The sequence below is a fragment of the Hemiscyllium ocellatum genome, chromosome 4, assembly GCF_020745735.1.
Source record: "Hemiscyllium ocellatum isolate sHemOce1 chromosome 4, sHemOce1.pat.X.cur, whole genome shotgun sequence".
Classification (NCBI taxonomy): domain Eukaryota; kingdom Metazoa; phylum Chordata; class Chondrichthyes; order Orectolobiformes; family Hemiscylliidae; genus Hemiscyllium; species Hemiscyllium ocellatum.
Genome location: NC_083404.1, coordinates 80,632,620 through 80,650,123, shown reverse-complemented (window position 1 = coordinate 80,650,123; position 17,504 = coordinate 80,632,620). Strand labels below are relative to the sequence as shown.

General features: G+C 38.7%; 1 protein-coding gene across 1 annotated transcript in view; it reads right to left on the bottom strand.

Moving 5' to 3' along the window:
• Positions 1-17,504, bottom strand: part of prkdc (protein kinase, DNA-activated, catalytic subunit) — a 238,657-nt gene that overhangs the window by 182,083 nt on the left and 39,070 nt on the right. The window contains exons 18-23 of the mRNA XM_060824031.1: positions 14,798-14,954; positions 10,948-11,034; positions 9,507-9,626; positions 6,844-7,000; positions 5,375-5,478; positions 5,180-5,270 (exon numbers count right to left, since the gene is read on the bottom strand). Of these exons, the coding sequence (XP_060680014.1) occupies positions 5,180-5,270; positions 5,375-5,478; positions 6,844-7,000; positions 9,507-9,626; positions 10,948-11,034; positions 14,798-14,954 (716 nt within the window). The remainder of the gene's footprint in view (positions 1-5,179; positions 5,271-5,374; positions 5,479-6,843; positions 7,001-9,506; positions 9,627-10,947; positions 11,035-14,797; positions 14,955-17,504) is intronic.

Here is a 17,504-nt window from a genome sequence, read left to right as displayed (position 1 = left end):
GACTAAATAAGTGACAGCTATGGCTGATATGTGCCTGGAAGGTTCTGTTGCAAACATAATGGGATATCACTAACTGAATTTTGGGCAAATTGCTAGTGTAGAGTTCTGTCTGCTTGCCTCATCAATTGGTTACTGAACTTCACCCAGGATGATTAGCAAATATCAAAACCTCCTAACTGAAGCCTTCAGACTGCACATGAGCACAGCCTAGACTCAAGCTCTCCATAACAGTTTAGTCTTGATAAGCGAGCATCAGGCATTTTGGCTGCATGAGGAGCTCAACTCAATGGTGTCTATCCTAATATGGTGTGAATGCTTCGTATGCTGGCTCAGGTTAGCATCTCAGTGTCTGGTATTTTGTTCTGCCACCTGAACTTCAGGAGTTTCCAAAGACCGCTCCAGTGAAGGTGATTTTTTTTGCTTTATCCGGGTGCACAGGCCAAAATGTGCAGGTATCCAGCAGCATGGTAAGTCTGTTGCTCTCTTGACTTCTAGCATGGAAGGCAGATGGACACACCTTGTCAAAATCTAGCAAAGGCTACACTTATTGGGGCCATTTCTGCATGCATTTTCTCATTAATGTAGATTACTCAAACAAGTGTGTTGCCTGGATAAATGAACTTGACCATTGCTGACAGACACTCATCCACTGACTGTAACCTTGAACTCGATATAGGGGTATGCTGGAGCAGGCTGGTCACTCACTTCAGTTAACTTCACTGGAATTCTGATTTGAAATTGCATCTAGGGTACTGTTATCAGCAAATAGGTCCGTCCTTGGAAACCCAGGCCTTTGCCTGGAGTCAGAAAGCCTCCCATCCATGTAATAGCCCAGTTCAATGCCAGGATCAATATCATGAAAGTCAGAGAACATGGCAGAGGAAAAGATGCCAAAGAGAATTGGTGCTGGCATGCAACCTGGTTAATTCAAAGAACGAAACATCCAAAGGTTGGGTCTTCCAGGTTTTGAAACACAAAATGTTCTCACAGAGGGTCAAACAAGTTAAGGTGGAAAACTGAATTTTGGAGTTTAAAAGATAAAGCTGCCACAATCCCAGAGGACCACAGGCTGAGTTCTCATTCCAGAGAGACAACTGGTGGTGACTTAACCAGAGGGTCACCAGGCCTCAGAAGAGAGGTGAGGCTGAGTAGGAGGGACCTTTGTGGTAATGTTGAACTCATGTTGCCATCACTTTGCATCATAAACCAATCACCCAACCACACAAGCAATCACTGAAAGTATTTAAAGAGATAGACAGATTTTAGAAATATCAGGAAGTACTGGGTTATGAGGCACTGGCACAAAAAAGAAGTTGTGCCCCAGGACAGATTGAATTGAATTGAACTTATTGTCACATGTACCAAGGCACAGCGAAAAGCTTTGTCCACGATCTCAGAATGGCAGGACAGGCTTGAGGAGCTTTTATTTAAAAATATACAGTCATTCATGGGAAATGGACATGTCCTTTAAGGAGGGATCCTTGCCTGGTCTGGCCTATATGTGACTCCAGAACCACAGCAATGTGGTTGACTCTTAAATGCCTTCTGGGTAATTAGGTATGATTAACAAATACTGGCCCAGCCAGTGTTGCCCTCATCCCATGAATTAATTTTTTTTAAAAAATTGGTGCTTGGGACTTATTGACTGCCCCTAGTTATCCTTGAGAAGGCAGTGGCGAGCTGCCTTCTTCAACCACTGCAATCCATGTGCTGTAGGCAGACCCACCACATTGTTTTAAGGAAGGAATTCCAGGATTTTAATACAGAAAGAGAGCAGAAAAAACAATATATTTCCAAGACAGAATGACGAGTGACAACATCATCTCATGAAGGAACAAACAAAACAGCCACTAACATCAGATTGCGATGGTTGAATTGTCTGAAATGTTGCCAGTTGTTGTAGTATTCAACTATCTACATTAAACAGTGAAACACAGACTATTTTTTTTCAACTCACACTGCACCATTGCTCCATTTATTCCCTGTTTTCTATTCAATTCAGCCTGGCTGCTAATCTCAATTATGGATCTTGGCTCATTCCTAAGCTTTTCAATAAAAGGTGATTCCACCAGGTAGGTCACATGGCCAATTCACAGAGGATTACCTCATCATTGGAGACATGAATACTTGTGAGGGTTGCTCATTTCCAAAACCATTGCTGCATTTAAAAAGTATTACATCTAACTCCAGCACAAACTTGGTGGCTGAAATGGATTGGAAAAGGAGTTCAGCAGAAAAATGATGGCTGAACAATGACAGATTTTTAAGAATGACCGACAGCAAAGTTTAATCCTGAAGAAGGAGAAAGATTCTAGGAATGGGATAAACCAACCATGGTTAACCAAGGAAGTGAAGGATAGCATCAAATTTAAAACCAAAAAAAATTGTGGTAAAAGTTAGTGGTAAGCCAGAGGACTGAGAAAATGTTAAAATCCAACCAAAAATAAGTCAAAAAATAATGAGGAAGATGATAAACTTTGAGTAAACTGGCAAGAAATATCGAACTGAACAACGAGACTTCCTTTAAATATTTAACAAGGAAAAGAGAGGTCAAATTAAACAGAGAATGAGAGAACGAGACTGGAGAAGTAATAATAAGGGAAGTAGAAAATAGCAGAGGAGTTGAATTAGTATTTTGCACAAGTCTTCATGGTAAAATACATTAATGGCATTACAAAAATACTGAATAGTCAAGAAGAAAAAGTGGGAGATAAACTAAATACAGTAACTATCACTAGAATAAAACTACGAGGGAAATTAGTGGACTAAAGCTCAATCACTGCCTGGACTACGCATTGTTCATCCCAAGATATTAAAAAAAGTATTTACAGAGATAGTGGAAGCACTGGTAATTTTCTAAGAATCATTAGATTCTGGAAAAGTCCCACAGGATTATAAGCCTGCTATTATGATACCCTTGCACAAAAATGGAAGATGATTAAAAAAAGGTAACAATAGACCAGTTATCTTAATATCCATCAATGGGAAAGTATTGTCTTCTATTGAGAAAGTGTTATAGTCTATTATAATAGATATAACAGGGCATTTAGAAATACATAATGTGATCAAGAGGAGTCAGCATGGCTTCATGAAGGGAAGTTATGCCTAACATATTACAGTTCTTTGATGAGTTAACAAGTAGGATAATTTAGGGCAAACAGTAGATGTAAAGTATTTGGAAGTCCAACAGGCATTTAATAAGGTACTGCCTTGTAAGGCTACTTAATAAGATAAGAACCCCTGGTGCTGGAAATAGTATATTAGCATGGAAGGATGATTGGCTCACTAACAGAAGACAGAGTTAGAATAAAGGTACATTTTCAGAATAGCGCCTACAACTAACAAAATACAACAAGGTCTGATGCTGGGGCCACAATTGTTTACAATGTGTATGAATGATGTGGAAGAGAGAAATGAATGAACTATCACCAAGTTTGCAGATAACACAAAAGTAATAAGTTGACACTAAGTCTTCAGAGATATATGGACAGTTCAAGTGAGTGTTAGGTGATTGGCAGGATATGATATGGACTTTGATAGGAAGGTGGCAAAGAGCATTTGAACAAGAAGCTTACTACCTAATGTGAATATTTCACAAGGCCATTAATTCCCATATTAATTCGGTGGGTTCAAACATGGATGGTGAATGAATCAGCATTCATTCATAAAACTTATTTTCCATTGGTATAAGTGAAGAGGTACATGATGAAAGGTAAGATCTCTCTCAAAAACTGCTTTTAAGGTGATGAATGCTATTTAGATGCAAATCCAAATCAAACACCTTTGTTTAAAACAAAAAAATTTAAAAAGGAATCTGAGTACAAGCTGCATGGACATCAAATTCTGATCCTTATCCATCACTTCTAGCTAATGAGGAACTGGAAGCTGGATAACATGCTCTCGAGTTTGTCATTGACTACAACTGGTGACACAAAATGGAGGAGGACTGTGAATTGGTTGACCTTTAACATTTCCTTCCCTACTGTGTGAAGCAGATGATATCCAGGACATAAGGACAAACCTATCACCCTATGATCCATGTATCCTTACTTATTACAGTATGTCTGTAATGCTCGCAAAAAAGCTTTTCATTGTACTTAGGTACACATGACAATAAATCAAATCAACTCAACCTGTTTCATTGTCAATTTACAGGAACGTAAACAATTAGGACTCATGGTTGTATGTGTGTATCAAGAAAACAACAAATGAAGTTACAGAAAATGAACATTTAGGTTATTATTGTTATTAAACTATTTGTTCCACTGGTTATTAATTCCATTCAGCTCTTGCTTGCAAATAATTATTTTTACCTTTCAAGCACAAAAGACTCAATCTGAATCAGCAAGAGCACTGAGTTCCATTATGCCACATCATACCATTAAGAAATGAAGTTAATATGAATACGATTGTATTAACTGGATATAAATTTATCTATGAAATCTAAAGTCAAATTTAGAACAAATATAATTAGGAGAAAGTGAGGACTGCAGATGCTGGAGATCAGAACTGAAATATATGTTGCTGGAAAAGCACAGCAGGTCTCCTTTGATGCTGCCTAACCTGCTGCGCTTTTCCAGCAACATATTTTTCAACAAATATAATTACACAATATATGGCAGCCTTATACTTCCTTCCCTTTTGACCTTTGCACCAAGGTTGGGGAAGGTAATGTTTTCACCCATTTGTTGGTTTATGAACAATTTATCTTAGAATCTAACAAAAAGGTTTAACTAAACTTGGTACATGAACTAGGCTAACACAAGGGCAAGCTAATTAGGTTTTGGCAGTGATGCAGATCCTGGAACTTTTTGTCTTAAAGAGGTTTTCTCAATTGGTGGAGATGAAGAAAATGGAATGTGTAAGTTTTAGAAACATTACAGGCTGTTTTACACTCCCATAGATAGTCTCAGCTCCTGTGGTACAACTTGTCACAGCTTCCAGAATATGAGCAGAGGTTTCAAAATTTGTGGAAGTGGACTGGGTTTCTCGGTGGAAGCCTCATCAGCTCTTCATAAAAGAATTTTCTTTTACAGCTTTCGCGATTAATAACATCAACCAAAGCTTCGAGGAAGAGTGGCAAAATTGCAAAAACATTGAGTTACACATTGAGGGGTAGAATATACACTCTATTATGTGCCCTCTTCACTTGTATACTTCCAATGGTTGTTACACCCACCTGCAACTAGGCTTCGATTGATCTGACCCCCGAGGGACCCAAGTAACCGCACTACTCTTTTCTTCACAGCAGCAGCAGGGGTCTCTTCACTCTGTTTCACAAGAAGCAAAACAAAGATTTCAAAACAGTTTTGCATTACCCACAAATCATTAGGAACAGGTCATAGAAGTAAACTTCAAAAAAATAGTCACATACCATGGAAAGATCCCTTGCATTTTTCAGGCGGCGTATAAGAACCTTGTTACCACCTTTACTTGAAGAATTCATGCTCATCATTTCCCAATTGCTTTCAAATTCATCTAAAATCAAATTTGAAGAAATGAAATATCAAAAATTAAAACTCATTTAAAAAATAAAAGAAGGGTTGCAGAATTCTGAAACAAAGCTTGGGCTAAAAAGTGCAAGTATGAATTGTGGTTCAGCTGATAGCCCTCAAGCCGCTAAGTAAATCTTGCTCCCAAAATTTGAGTACTTGATCTAGATTGATATTCCAAGAAGGGTTGCACTGTCTGCAAGGCTACCTTTCAGTTAAGATGTTAAAATGAGGCCAGATTTACTTCCTCTGGCTGACTCAATAGTCCATTGCTATTCAAATCAAAATAAGGGAGACCTTCCAATTTCCAGGCTAACTGTCTCATCTAATTTTGATAGAAGTACATAATAAATTATTAAAATTCAAATGACCAAATTATACAATAGAGATCTAACAGATGTGTGGTTTCAGTTTTGTGCAAGTGAATGGAGTGTGAAAATTTTCAGTGACTAAACACCAAATGCAAACACAAAATTATGGTCTATCCAGCCACATTTCACTCTGGGGTCTGGCTTATCCAGTATTACAATTTGTTGGGATCATAACACTTCAAAAAAAGACATTTTGTTATTCTTTTCATTGATGTTTGAGCAAGCTTTCATGTTTGCCTTGTTTCCTACATGACATCTGTGACTAGACTGAAAAAGTAAAATGACAGTCAAACACATTCAGAATGTCCTGAAAGCTTCAAAATATGTTTTTACATTGTTGGACTAAATGAATAAATATTTAAACATCACCAAGTGTAGATCAGTATTAGTCCATTTGAAACTTGGCAAAATACCCTTTCAACTGTACTGCATTATGAAATGACATTTTAAACAGTCATAGAATATCTGTTCTTCATTTTCAATGAATCATTTCATCTATTTACTTTGCTTGTCATATTTTATTTTTCAAGATCCTGATGCTCTGAAATTCTTTGTTTCCTTCCTTTTCTGTTAAATCAGCAAGTTTTCAATAGTCAAACTTGGATGTCACCTAATTGCGATTTTTGGATTTATTTTGTTTTTCAAGTTAATACTCCCTAAATTGAGTCTTCATCCATCACGCAGGCTCTGAATAAAACACCTTTTATGCATCTGACTATAAAATTCCTCCAGCTTTGTCTGTTTTCTGTAAACTCACTTGAAAGCTAACATTTCAGCCAGTTAACTAAAATATAATACAACAGTTTTGCATGATCTATGGAGAAATCACAACAATGTGCACCCAACTGTAAAGCGTACAAGACTGAATCTTTCTGGATCATTCTAACAGTCAATACTTTTACATTCCCACTGAACAATTTTATATAATAAATAAAGTGTTGATTTAATATTAGAGACAGAGACAAACTGAAGGGTCTTACTTGAAGCTGCTGTTTTAAGGTAACCATCCAGGTGTGGTAAAATGTCTTTGTAATAAGGCTCAATGACATGCTTGGATATACGAGATGACCAATGCTCAAGAGCATCCAATCCAACATCAGCAAGTGGGATGTGGCTAAGGCCAAGTTTAAATGCAGTCTGATTTAGGAAGCAGTGGAAAGAAAGTCAAAGAATGATTGAATTTTAACATTAATTCAGTCCACCATTACCCATGCTATCTCTGTCATACTGTGACTTTGGCTTACCAATGATTTGCACAGAGAGTTTAGCATTACTTCTGTTCTCTTATGAGCACTTATAAAATCTAGGATTTCAAATGCTTGCTTTTTCTTTGTTTCTGAAGAACTACTGACGTGTCTATGTCTTTGAAATTGATACAAGTAATATAAATATAGGGACAAAAGCAATCAGGTAACCACTGAGCCATGGAGGACAGCACTGATTACATCCAGAAACAAAAAGAGAAATTGCAGGAAAATTTCAACAGGTCTGGCAGTATCTGTGGAGAGAAATCAGAGTTAACATTCTGGTGCAGTGAGCTTTCTTCAGGACACAAAAGATTAACTCTGACCTCTCTCCACAGATGCTGGTGAGACTTTCCAGCAATTGCTGCTTTTGTTTCAGATTTCCAGCATCTGGCAGGTTTTTTTGGTTTTTTACTACAGATTACATTCTGCCACCCTAAAAACACTCATTAACCACAAACCTATTTGTTTCCCTTTTAACCATATTCCCATTTATGTCGCTTCATTTATTACATTCCCAATGCATTACACCTTAATTTTATCTTCAGGTCGCCTACTGATACTTCTTCAACCGATAATCAATATTCACAATATCCATTCTACATCCTTAATTCACTGCTTTTTCAAAAAAAAACTCTCGCATTTTAAGCATTATGTGCTATTTACAAAAGCATGCTGGTTGTCTTCTGTGTTTTCAGAAAATATTATTTTCCCAATTATGGATTCTGTAAGCTTATTCACTACAAATAATAGGCCATATATTCTTCACATAGAACTGGCAGCACAGAAACAGATCATTTGATTCAACAGGTCCAATATTTGTCTCCTTCATGCTTCTACAGTTTCCTTCAAAATGCAACTGTGTTAGTCACCTCAATTACTCCTTCAGGAAGCAAGTTCCACTCTCTGGAGGGAAATTTATGTCCTCTGTAACACTCTGTTGTAACCGGGGAAAAAGTCTGACTGTCTACTCTATCGATTCCCCTGATCATCTTATAAACCTCTATCAAGTCACCCCTCATCTTCGCCGTTCCAATGAGAAAAGGCCTAGCACTCTCAACCTATCCTCATACGACCTATTCACCATTCCAGGCAACATCCTGGTAAATCTCCTCTGCACCCTCTCCAAAACTTCCACATCTTTCCTAAAATGAGGCGACCAGAACTGCACACAGTACTCCAAATGTGGCCTGACCAAGGTCCTGTACAGCTGCAACATCACCTCACGACTCTTGAATTCAATCCCTCTGCTAATGAAAGCTAATACACCATAGGCCTTCTTACAAGCTCTATCAACCTGAGTGGCAACTTTCAAAGATCTATGAACATAAACCCCAAGATCTCTCTGCTCCTCCACCTTACTAAGAACCCTACCGTTAACCCTGTATTCCGCATTCTTATTTGTCCTTCCAAAATGGACAACCTCACACTTGACAGGGTTGAACTCCATCTGCCACTCCTCAGCCCAGCTCTGCATCATATCAAAGTCCCTTTGCAGCCGTCAACAGCCCTCCTCACTATCCACAACTCCACCAATCTTCGTATCATCTGCAAATTTACTGACCCACCCTTCGACTCCTTCTTCCAAGTCATTAGTAAAAATTACAAACAGTAGAGGACCCAGAACTGAGCCCTGCGGAACTCCACTTGTAACTGGGCTCCAGACTGAATATTTACCATCTACCACCACTCTCTGACTTCAACCGGTTAGCCAGTTCTCTATCCAACTGGCCAAACTTCCCACTATCCCATGCCTCCTGACTTTCTGCATAAGCCTACCATGGGGAAACCGTATCAATGCCTTACTAAAATCCATGTACACTACATCCACTGCCCTACCCTTATCCACATGTTTGGTCACCTCCTCAAAGAATTCAATAAGACTTGTAAGGCAAGACCTACCCCTCACAAATCCGTGCTGGCTATGCCTAATCAAGCAGTGTCTTTCCAGATACTCATCAAATTCAGCAGCTCACAAGGTAAATTCATAACTGTCCCAATGTGTAGATCTAAGTTGGGAAGTGACTTCTAAATGTTTTTCAATTACAGTGGTCAAAGTGTGTGACTATGCAAGACCCAGTATAAAGGCCAATATAGAACTTATTGACAAAATGTCAAACATGACAAAATGAGACAAAGGCTGGCAACAGGAAGACAAGGTTTATGCATAAATAAAGATGCAGTTTAAAAATATACACAGATAATGACCAATTGAAATAATGAATTCCAAACTGAAGTACTATCAAGCAGATTTCACAAGACAGAGAGAAAATATTATTTTGAACATTCAAAATTCAAACTACACAACATGAACAACTAAGCTGACATTTGGTATTAAAACATAGTTCTGAAAAGTACTATAAAGTACAAAGAAGATTTAAATTGTATAATATGCAAACCTGCAAAGCTGGAATAAAAGTCTTTATATCAAGTTCAACTATGTCATATGGTAGAGAGAGCACAAATGTTAGGCATGAAGCCAGTAACTCATCCTTGTACTGTTTCATTTTGATTGCTACCTGTAATTAATGACATAGCAAAGTTCAGGTTCTAACTCATTGTGCAATCAATCCTTATACATCTTATCAAATTAAAACATTAACAGTTAGCAAAAATTTATATTAATATTAACATTTCTAAATAAAACTATGGTTCAGTGATTAGCTCTGCCGGTTCACAGTGCCAGGGACTCAGCCTTGGGTGATTGTGTGGAGTTTGTACATTCTTTCCCCTATCGATATGGGTCTCTTCAGGTGCTCCAGTTTTCTCCCACAATCCAAAGACGTGCGGGTTAAGTGGACTGACCACACTGAATTGCACATAGTGTCCAGGCATGTGCAGGATGGGTGGATTGACCCTGGGAAATGTAGGATTACAGGGATGGGGTGGATGAGGTTTGAGGCGGGGCGGGGTGGTGTGTCTGGGTGGGATGCTCCCAGAGAGTCGGTGACTTGATGGGCCGAATGGCCTGGTTCCACACTCTTAGGATTCTAAGTATATCATGAATGCAATCTGTTCTGAAGACTACAATCAATTGCAACTTTCAGTTAAAATCCAAGATATTAATTGAACCTCAACCCAACAATATTGAAAAAATAGAAGATCATTCATAAATAACATTTGGTGAAACTGAGTTAAACCATATTAAGTTAGTCAAGAGTTTCCCATGTTTCCTAAGCTAAAAATAAACTAAAATGTAATTCCTCCTGCTTTATATGGATGACAGGAACCTCAATGACCAAAGAACAACATTCGGAGTTTCTTCATTTTATAAGCATCTCAAGCCTGACAAAATCCTTTTTCCATTACTTTGCTAAATGACTTTGTTGTCCTGTTTTTAGGGATAGTAGCCCTAAAATGTTGCTGTTTCACCTCCAGCAATACTTCTTTAAAAATGTACAAAGTTTAAAAAATCTAACTGGTTCATTAAGTTGCTAGTTCTGACAAACAACATGCAATCTGCATCATGTACCTTGGAGCTATTTGAGAAATAAACTTCTGCTTTTACTTACATAAGTGTGACCTGACGTCAAATAACATGTTAACAAATCCAGCAGATAAAGGACTGATCTTAAAAGCTACAGATAATTTATGCTAATCTTTTCACTGACATTTTTCTAGTTATATTAATAAATACAATATGCTCAATTTGAAGTTGAATAATTTAAATTATCTAATCATTTAGCATTAAGGATGAAATTCCCACTCCATTTTATTAACTGCTTAATGTAGATTCCGTTCAGTGTAAAATGGTTTTTGAATTATCAATGCTAAATCATACAGAACTTGCATTCAACATTTATCTCAAATGCATTCAACAGCATTTGAGATGATTCTCACCTCCTTTCCAAACTTTCCAAATAGCGCAAAGCAGGCAAACTTTTCTGGGTTCTTGGGACACTGTTTTTGGGTTTTTGGGTTGACACCCTGGCAAAACACAATTTTCCCTTTAAATCAGATACTCAAGCAATAACAAAACTCAAGCAGCAAGTACATCCAAACAGTGATTTCTCTGTGGATTCACAATGATGGTCAGAAAATGTGGAGTCTTGGGACTGGTAGAAGAATGAACAACAAGCTAGCCATGGAATAGAAGAACAGTGGCGATGTTAATATATATGAGACAAAATAACGGTACAAGGATCAGAATCTCACAAATTATGTTGATGATCTGGAGTTAGGAACTGGAATACAGAAATCCATGGATGACACCAAATTGGAAGCTTTAGCTGATACAAAGGAAGTGAGACAATACAGGACAACATTAATATATTTGCATAATTTGTGCATACTTGATAAATTAATTAAAATTGAGAGAAGTTATCAGGTTGTTTTGAAGTAGGAAGAATAAGAGGATAATTAATGGGATGCAGAAAAAAAAAGGGAATTACAGATACATAAATGACTGCAAATAGCATGCTGGTTAATAAGGTCATAAGAGCAAACCAAACGTTCAACCTCAAGGAACTATGAAGAAAAAAAGCTACATTAAACATATTGCAAACCTTAGTTAGACTACAAGAATACTCTGTAACTTGTGGAATAGAACTGCTAAGAGAATATAGAAGGATTTAAGTAGCTACAAACAAAATTCAGAAGGATGAATCCAGACCTAAGATGATATACATATCAGAAAAGATTAAAAGATATCATTTCTCTAGGAATGATCCAACATGGGTCTTTGTGATTTTTAAGGGGATTTATAAGATAAACATAAAGAAAACGACTCCAGTTGTCCAAAACTAAAGGCTGTAAATATGAAATAATCAGTAATGAGTCCAATCAGAATTTCAGAAGAAATGTATTTATCTAGAAATGAGTAATTCAAAGCATGCTGTACATTTGATGCAACATATTTTTAACGAAGTTTAAGGAATTCAAATAATTCACAAAAATAGGCCATTAGTTAAAACCTTCCCATGGCAGCTTTTGAGCAAAAGACAAAAAGAATAAAAGAGAAGCACAACACTGGAACAGGCCCTTCAGCGTGCCAAGCCTGTGCCAGCTAAACTAAACTAAAAAAAATCTTCTGCCCTTATTCAGTCTTTCTAGTGAAAACAATTCTACTCTTTTTAGCCTTTCCTCAAAACTAATGCCAAAAATGTGTTGCTGGAAAAGGGCAGCAGGTCAGGCAGCATCCAAGGAACAGGAAATTCAACGTTTCGGGCATAAGCCTTTCATCAGGAATGAGGAAAGTGTGTCCAGCAGGCTAAGATAAAAGGTAGGGAGGAGGGACTTGGGGGAGGGGCGATGGAGATGTGATGGGTGGAAGGAGGTCAAGGTGAGGGTGATAGGCCGGAGCGGTCAGGAAGAAGATTGCAGGTTAGGAAGGCGGTGCTGAGTTCGAGGGATTCGACTGAGACAAGGTGGGGGGAGGGGAAATGAGGAAACTGGAGAAATCTGAGTTCATCCATTGTGGTTGGAGGGTTCCCAGGCGGAAGATGAGGCGCTCTTCCTCCAACCGTCGTGTTATGGTCTGGTGATGGAGGAGTCCAAGGACCTGCATGTCCTTGGTGGAGTGGGAGGGGGGGTTAAAGTGTTGAGCCACAGGGTGGTTGGGTTGGTTGGTCCGGGTGTCCCAAAGGTGTTCTCTGAAACGTTCCGCAAGTAGACGGCCTGTCTCCCCAATATAGAGGAGGCCACATCGGGTGCAGCGGATGCAATAGATGATGTGTGTGGAGGTGCAGGTGAATTTGTGGCGGATATGGAAGGATCCCTTGGGGCCTTGGAGAGAAGTAAGGGAGGAGGTGTGGGCGCAAGTTTTGCATTTCTTGCGGTTGCAGGGGAAGGTGCCAGGAGTGGAGGTAGGGTTGGTGGAAGGTGTGGACCTGAGGAGGGAGTCACAGAGAGAGTGGTCTTTTTGGAACGCTGATAGGGGAAGGACATGCAGGTCCTTGGACTCCTCCATCGCCAAACCATAACAACATGACGGTTGGAGGAAGAGCACCTCATCTTCTGCCTGGGAACCCTCCAACCACAAGGGATGAACTCAGATTTCTCCAGTTTCCTCATTTCCCCTCCCCCCACCTTGTCTCAGTCGAATCCCTCAAACTCAGCACCGCCTTCCTAACCTGCAATCTTCTTCCTGACCTCTCCGCCCCCACCCCACTCCGGCCTATCACCCTCACCTTGACCTCCTTCCACCTATCACATCTCCATCGCCCCTCCTCCCTACCTTTTATCTTAGCCTGCTGGACACACTTTCCTCATTCCTAATGAAGGGCTTATGCCCGAAACGTCGAATTTCCTGTTCCTTGGATGCTGCCTGACCTGCTGCGCTTTTCCAGCAACACATTTTCAGCTCTGATACTCCAGCATCTGCAGACCTCACTTTCTCCTCAAAACTAATGCCGTCAAGACCAGGCAACATCCTGGTGAACTTTCACTGCACTTTCACCAAAGCTTCCACTTCTTTCTGGTAGTGTGGCAACCAAAGCTGCATACAATATGCCTAACAAGGATTTTATACAGCTGCAACATGGTTTGCCACATGCCTTCTTAATCATTTTGGCCACCTGTGTTGCCACTTTTTAGGAACTATGAACCTGCACATCCAGATCCGTCTGTATGCTAATGTTCCTAAGGATGCTGCCATTTACTGAATAAATCCCACCTAAATTTGATCCTCCAAAATGCATCACCTCATATTTGTCCAAATTGCCAATCTATCTATATCCTGTTCCATTCTTTCACAATCATCAGCTCATCAGCATTTCCACCAGTCTCGTGTAATCTGCAAACTTACTAATCAGACCACCCACATTCTCCTCTGGATCATTTATATAGAGTACAAATAACCGAGGACCTAAGACTGGTCCACCACAAGTTACTGGTCTCCATTTTGAAAAACATCCTTCCCACTTCTGTCTTCTATGACAGAGCCAGTTTTGTATCCATCTAGTCAGCTCACCCTGAGTCCTACGTGATTTTAGATTTTGTACCAATCTGCCAAATGGGACTTTATCAAATGCCTTATTAAAGTCCAGAAAAGGTGCATCCACAGTCCTTCAATTATCTTTGTCACCACTTCAAAAAAGTCAATCACGTTAGTGAGACATGACCTTCCCTGTACATATCCATGCTGTTTGTCAGTAACTAGTCTATTTTCTTCCAAACGTGCAATATATCTTGTCCCTCAGTATCTCCATGTGCTTCCCCACCACAGACATCAGGGTCACCAGCCTATAATTTTCTGGATTATCCCTGCTTCCCTCCCTAAGCAAGGAAACAACATTAGCTAATCTCCAGTCCACTGAAACCTTGCCAATGGTCAAAGAGGATATGAAAATATCTGCTATGCCCCAGCTATTTCTTCCCTTGACTCTCGCAGTAACCTGGGATAGATCCCATCTGGCCCTGGGTACTTGTCTATCTTGATGCAGCTTAGAATAGCCTAAACTTCCTCCTTCAATATATTAACAGAACAATAGCAGAGGCATACAATTGCTTTACAATAATTTTATCGGCTTACCCATGACATATAAGAGTTTGAGCAAAAATTAGGTTTTCTCCAAGATGTGAGGGAAACTGATCATTCAGTTCCCTGGGTTGTTCTAATATGCTAGATAACAATTAACTTCAATGCGTCCTTCATGGGGATTTCTGTGAACTTCACCTTTCGGACAAAGCATTTTATACAAAATAACATACAGAGATAAAAAAGACAACTAAACGTATATACTTTCATTACCTCAAAATACTTAATTTTTCGGGCTATTTTCATTGTGACTGACAGAAGCTTGTAGAATCCACTGACGAGGGGAAACTGTGTTGATCGTAGAATGAGCTCATGTCCAAATCTATACACCCAATGTTCAAAGAAGTCTGTATGCTTTTCTAACAATTCCCTGATTTAGAAAACAATTGTTTTATTTGAGTAACTGAAAAAATATTTAAATATTGCAAAACAAACCACAAATAAAATTGTGCAGAGGTTTAAAGGTGCATAAAGGAAGAAATAATGGGAAGTCATCAGCAAGGTATGGCAATAATTATGAGGGGTGATTTTAATCTATATATAGAACGTAACTATGATAACATCAGATGGGCAAAGGTGGCCCAGATGAGCAGTTCATTGAAAATGTTTGCAACAGCTATAATATACCTGGCAATTTCTAATGAGGTAGGGTTAATTAACAACCTCATCTTGAAGTTGACTCTAGTCAGCAGTAAAGATAATATCTTGAATTAAATATTCATTTGAGGGACTGAAGAGTGGATCCAAGATTGATATTTTAAATTTCAATAAAGGCAACTACAAGGTGATAACAGCAGTACCCATTGAAGTGAAGTGGTGAATTAGGTTAGGGTACAAGTCAATACAGGTGCAACGGTAGACATTAAGGATTCAGAATACAAGAAAAATCCAAAGGGAGGGTTCACATTCTGTGGTTAACTTAAAAAAAATTAAAAGACAGTATCAAATTTACTGAAATAGGATATAATTATGCAAAAATGGCTATCCAATCAGAAGATTGGACAAAATATCAAAAAAGCAAAGAATGGGAGTGGGCTAAGAAAGATGAGGGAAAAACTAAAGGAATGAAAAATAGCTACAAACATAAAGACAGACAGTTACAGTTTCTACAGATTAAAAGAAAAATTAAGCAAGTCTTATAGAAAGTGTCTGGGAGATTAATAGCAGAAAACAGGGAATGGTAGTTGATTTGGCAGATATTTTGCATTTAGCTGTACAAGTAACATCCCAGAAATGGCTGTAAATGAGGAATTGGAAGGAAAGGACAAATTTAAGAAACATACATTTACCAGAGAGGTAGCATTAAACAACTTTTAAAGCTGTAGGTTGACAAGTTTCTGAGTATTGGCGGATTTCATTCTAAGGTCTTAAGAGTTGCAAGAAAGATAGTTGATGTGTTGGTTTCATTTTCTACAATTTCCTAGGGAACATTCTATTAGAATGGAAATTAGCAAATGGGGGAGATAGAAAATTATAGGGCAGCAAGCTTAAGATTCGGCACAAGGAAGATGTTAGAAGCTATTATAGAAACCTTCAATGGCACTTAAAGAAGCAACTGGGTTTTGTGACAGGAAATCATACTTCACCAATTATTAAGAGTTCTTTGAGCAAGTTACATACGTTGTGGTTATAGGGGAACCAGTGCAAGTACCGATTTAAATTTCCAGAAGGTATTTGATAATCAGCCAAATCAGGGTCATTGCAGAATCCTAAAGGGGTAACATATTAGCATTGATAGAAGATTGGCTTGCTGTAACATGTCGCTGGGGCCTCAATTTTTAACAATTTACATAAATGACTTGGATGAAGGGAACAACAGCATGGTTACTACACTTGCTGATGATGCAAAGATACAGGAAAATGACTTGCGATGACAGTATAAGGATAACAAAACGATATAGAAGCTAAAGTGAGTGGGCAAAGATCAGGCAAATAAAGTTTAACTTGGGAATTGGAAATTGTCAATTTCTATTCTTCCTGTCAAAATGTAGCATATCATCCAAACAGTGAGAAACTACTGAACTCTGAGGTGGGGAGACTAGGTGTCCTACTATGTGATTTGCAAAAGACTTGTTTATTGCATGTTAATTGAAGGAGAATTTGAATCCAAAGATAGAGAAGGTTATACTTTAGCTATAATGGGTATTGGTGAGACCACATCCAGGGTATTGTTTATAGGTCTCCTTATTTAAAGAAGTAAATAAGTTGCTGGCAGTTTGAAAAAGGTTTACCAGACTAATACCTAAACAGGTCTCCCTGCAAGAAAGGACCTACTTGCCATAGAGGGAGCGCAGCAAAGATTTACTAAGCTGAAACTGAGAATGTCAGGTTTGTTCTAGAAGGACAAATTGGTTCAATTGGGCCTGTACTCAATGAAGCTCAGAAGGATGAGAGTGGATCTGATTGAAATATATAAAATTCTAACAGTGCTACTAATACTAGACAGAAGGACGATGTTCTTCCTGGCTTGAGAGACCATCCACCAGGATACAGTCTCAGCATACAGGTAGACCTTCTACAACTAAAATAACATTTAAAATTCTTCACTGAAAGGGTAATGAACCTGTGGAATTATCTCCTACAGAAAGCTGTGCAGGCCAAGTTACTGAATGTATTAAAGAAAGCGATAGATAAAGATTTAGATTTTAAAGGTACCTGGAGATATGGGGAAAAGCAGGAATTTGAAATCAAGACAGAGGATCAGCCACAATCATAATGAATGGCAGAGCAGACTCAAAGGACTCAGCCAACTACTCCTACCCCTGGTTTCTATGTTTCAATGGAAGAGTTGTATGTGAGGAGAGGTTGGACACGCATGGCTTGTATCCACTGGAGCCTAGAAGGTAGGAGGCAGCTTCATTGAGCCATTTAAGATCTTGACAGTTTTGATAGCATGCATATGGAAAGCATGTCTCCTCTT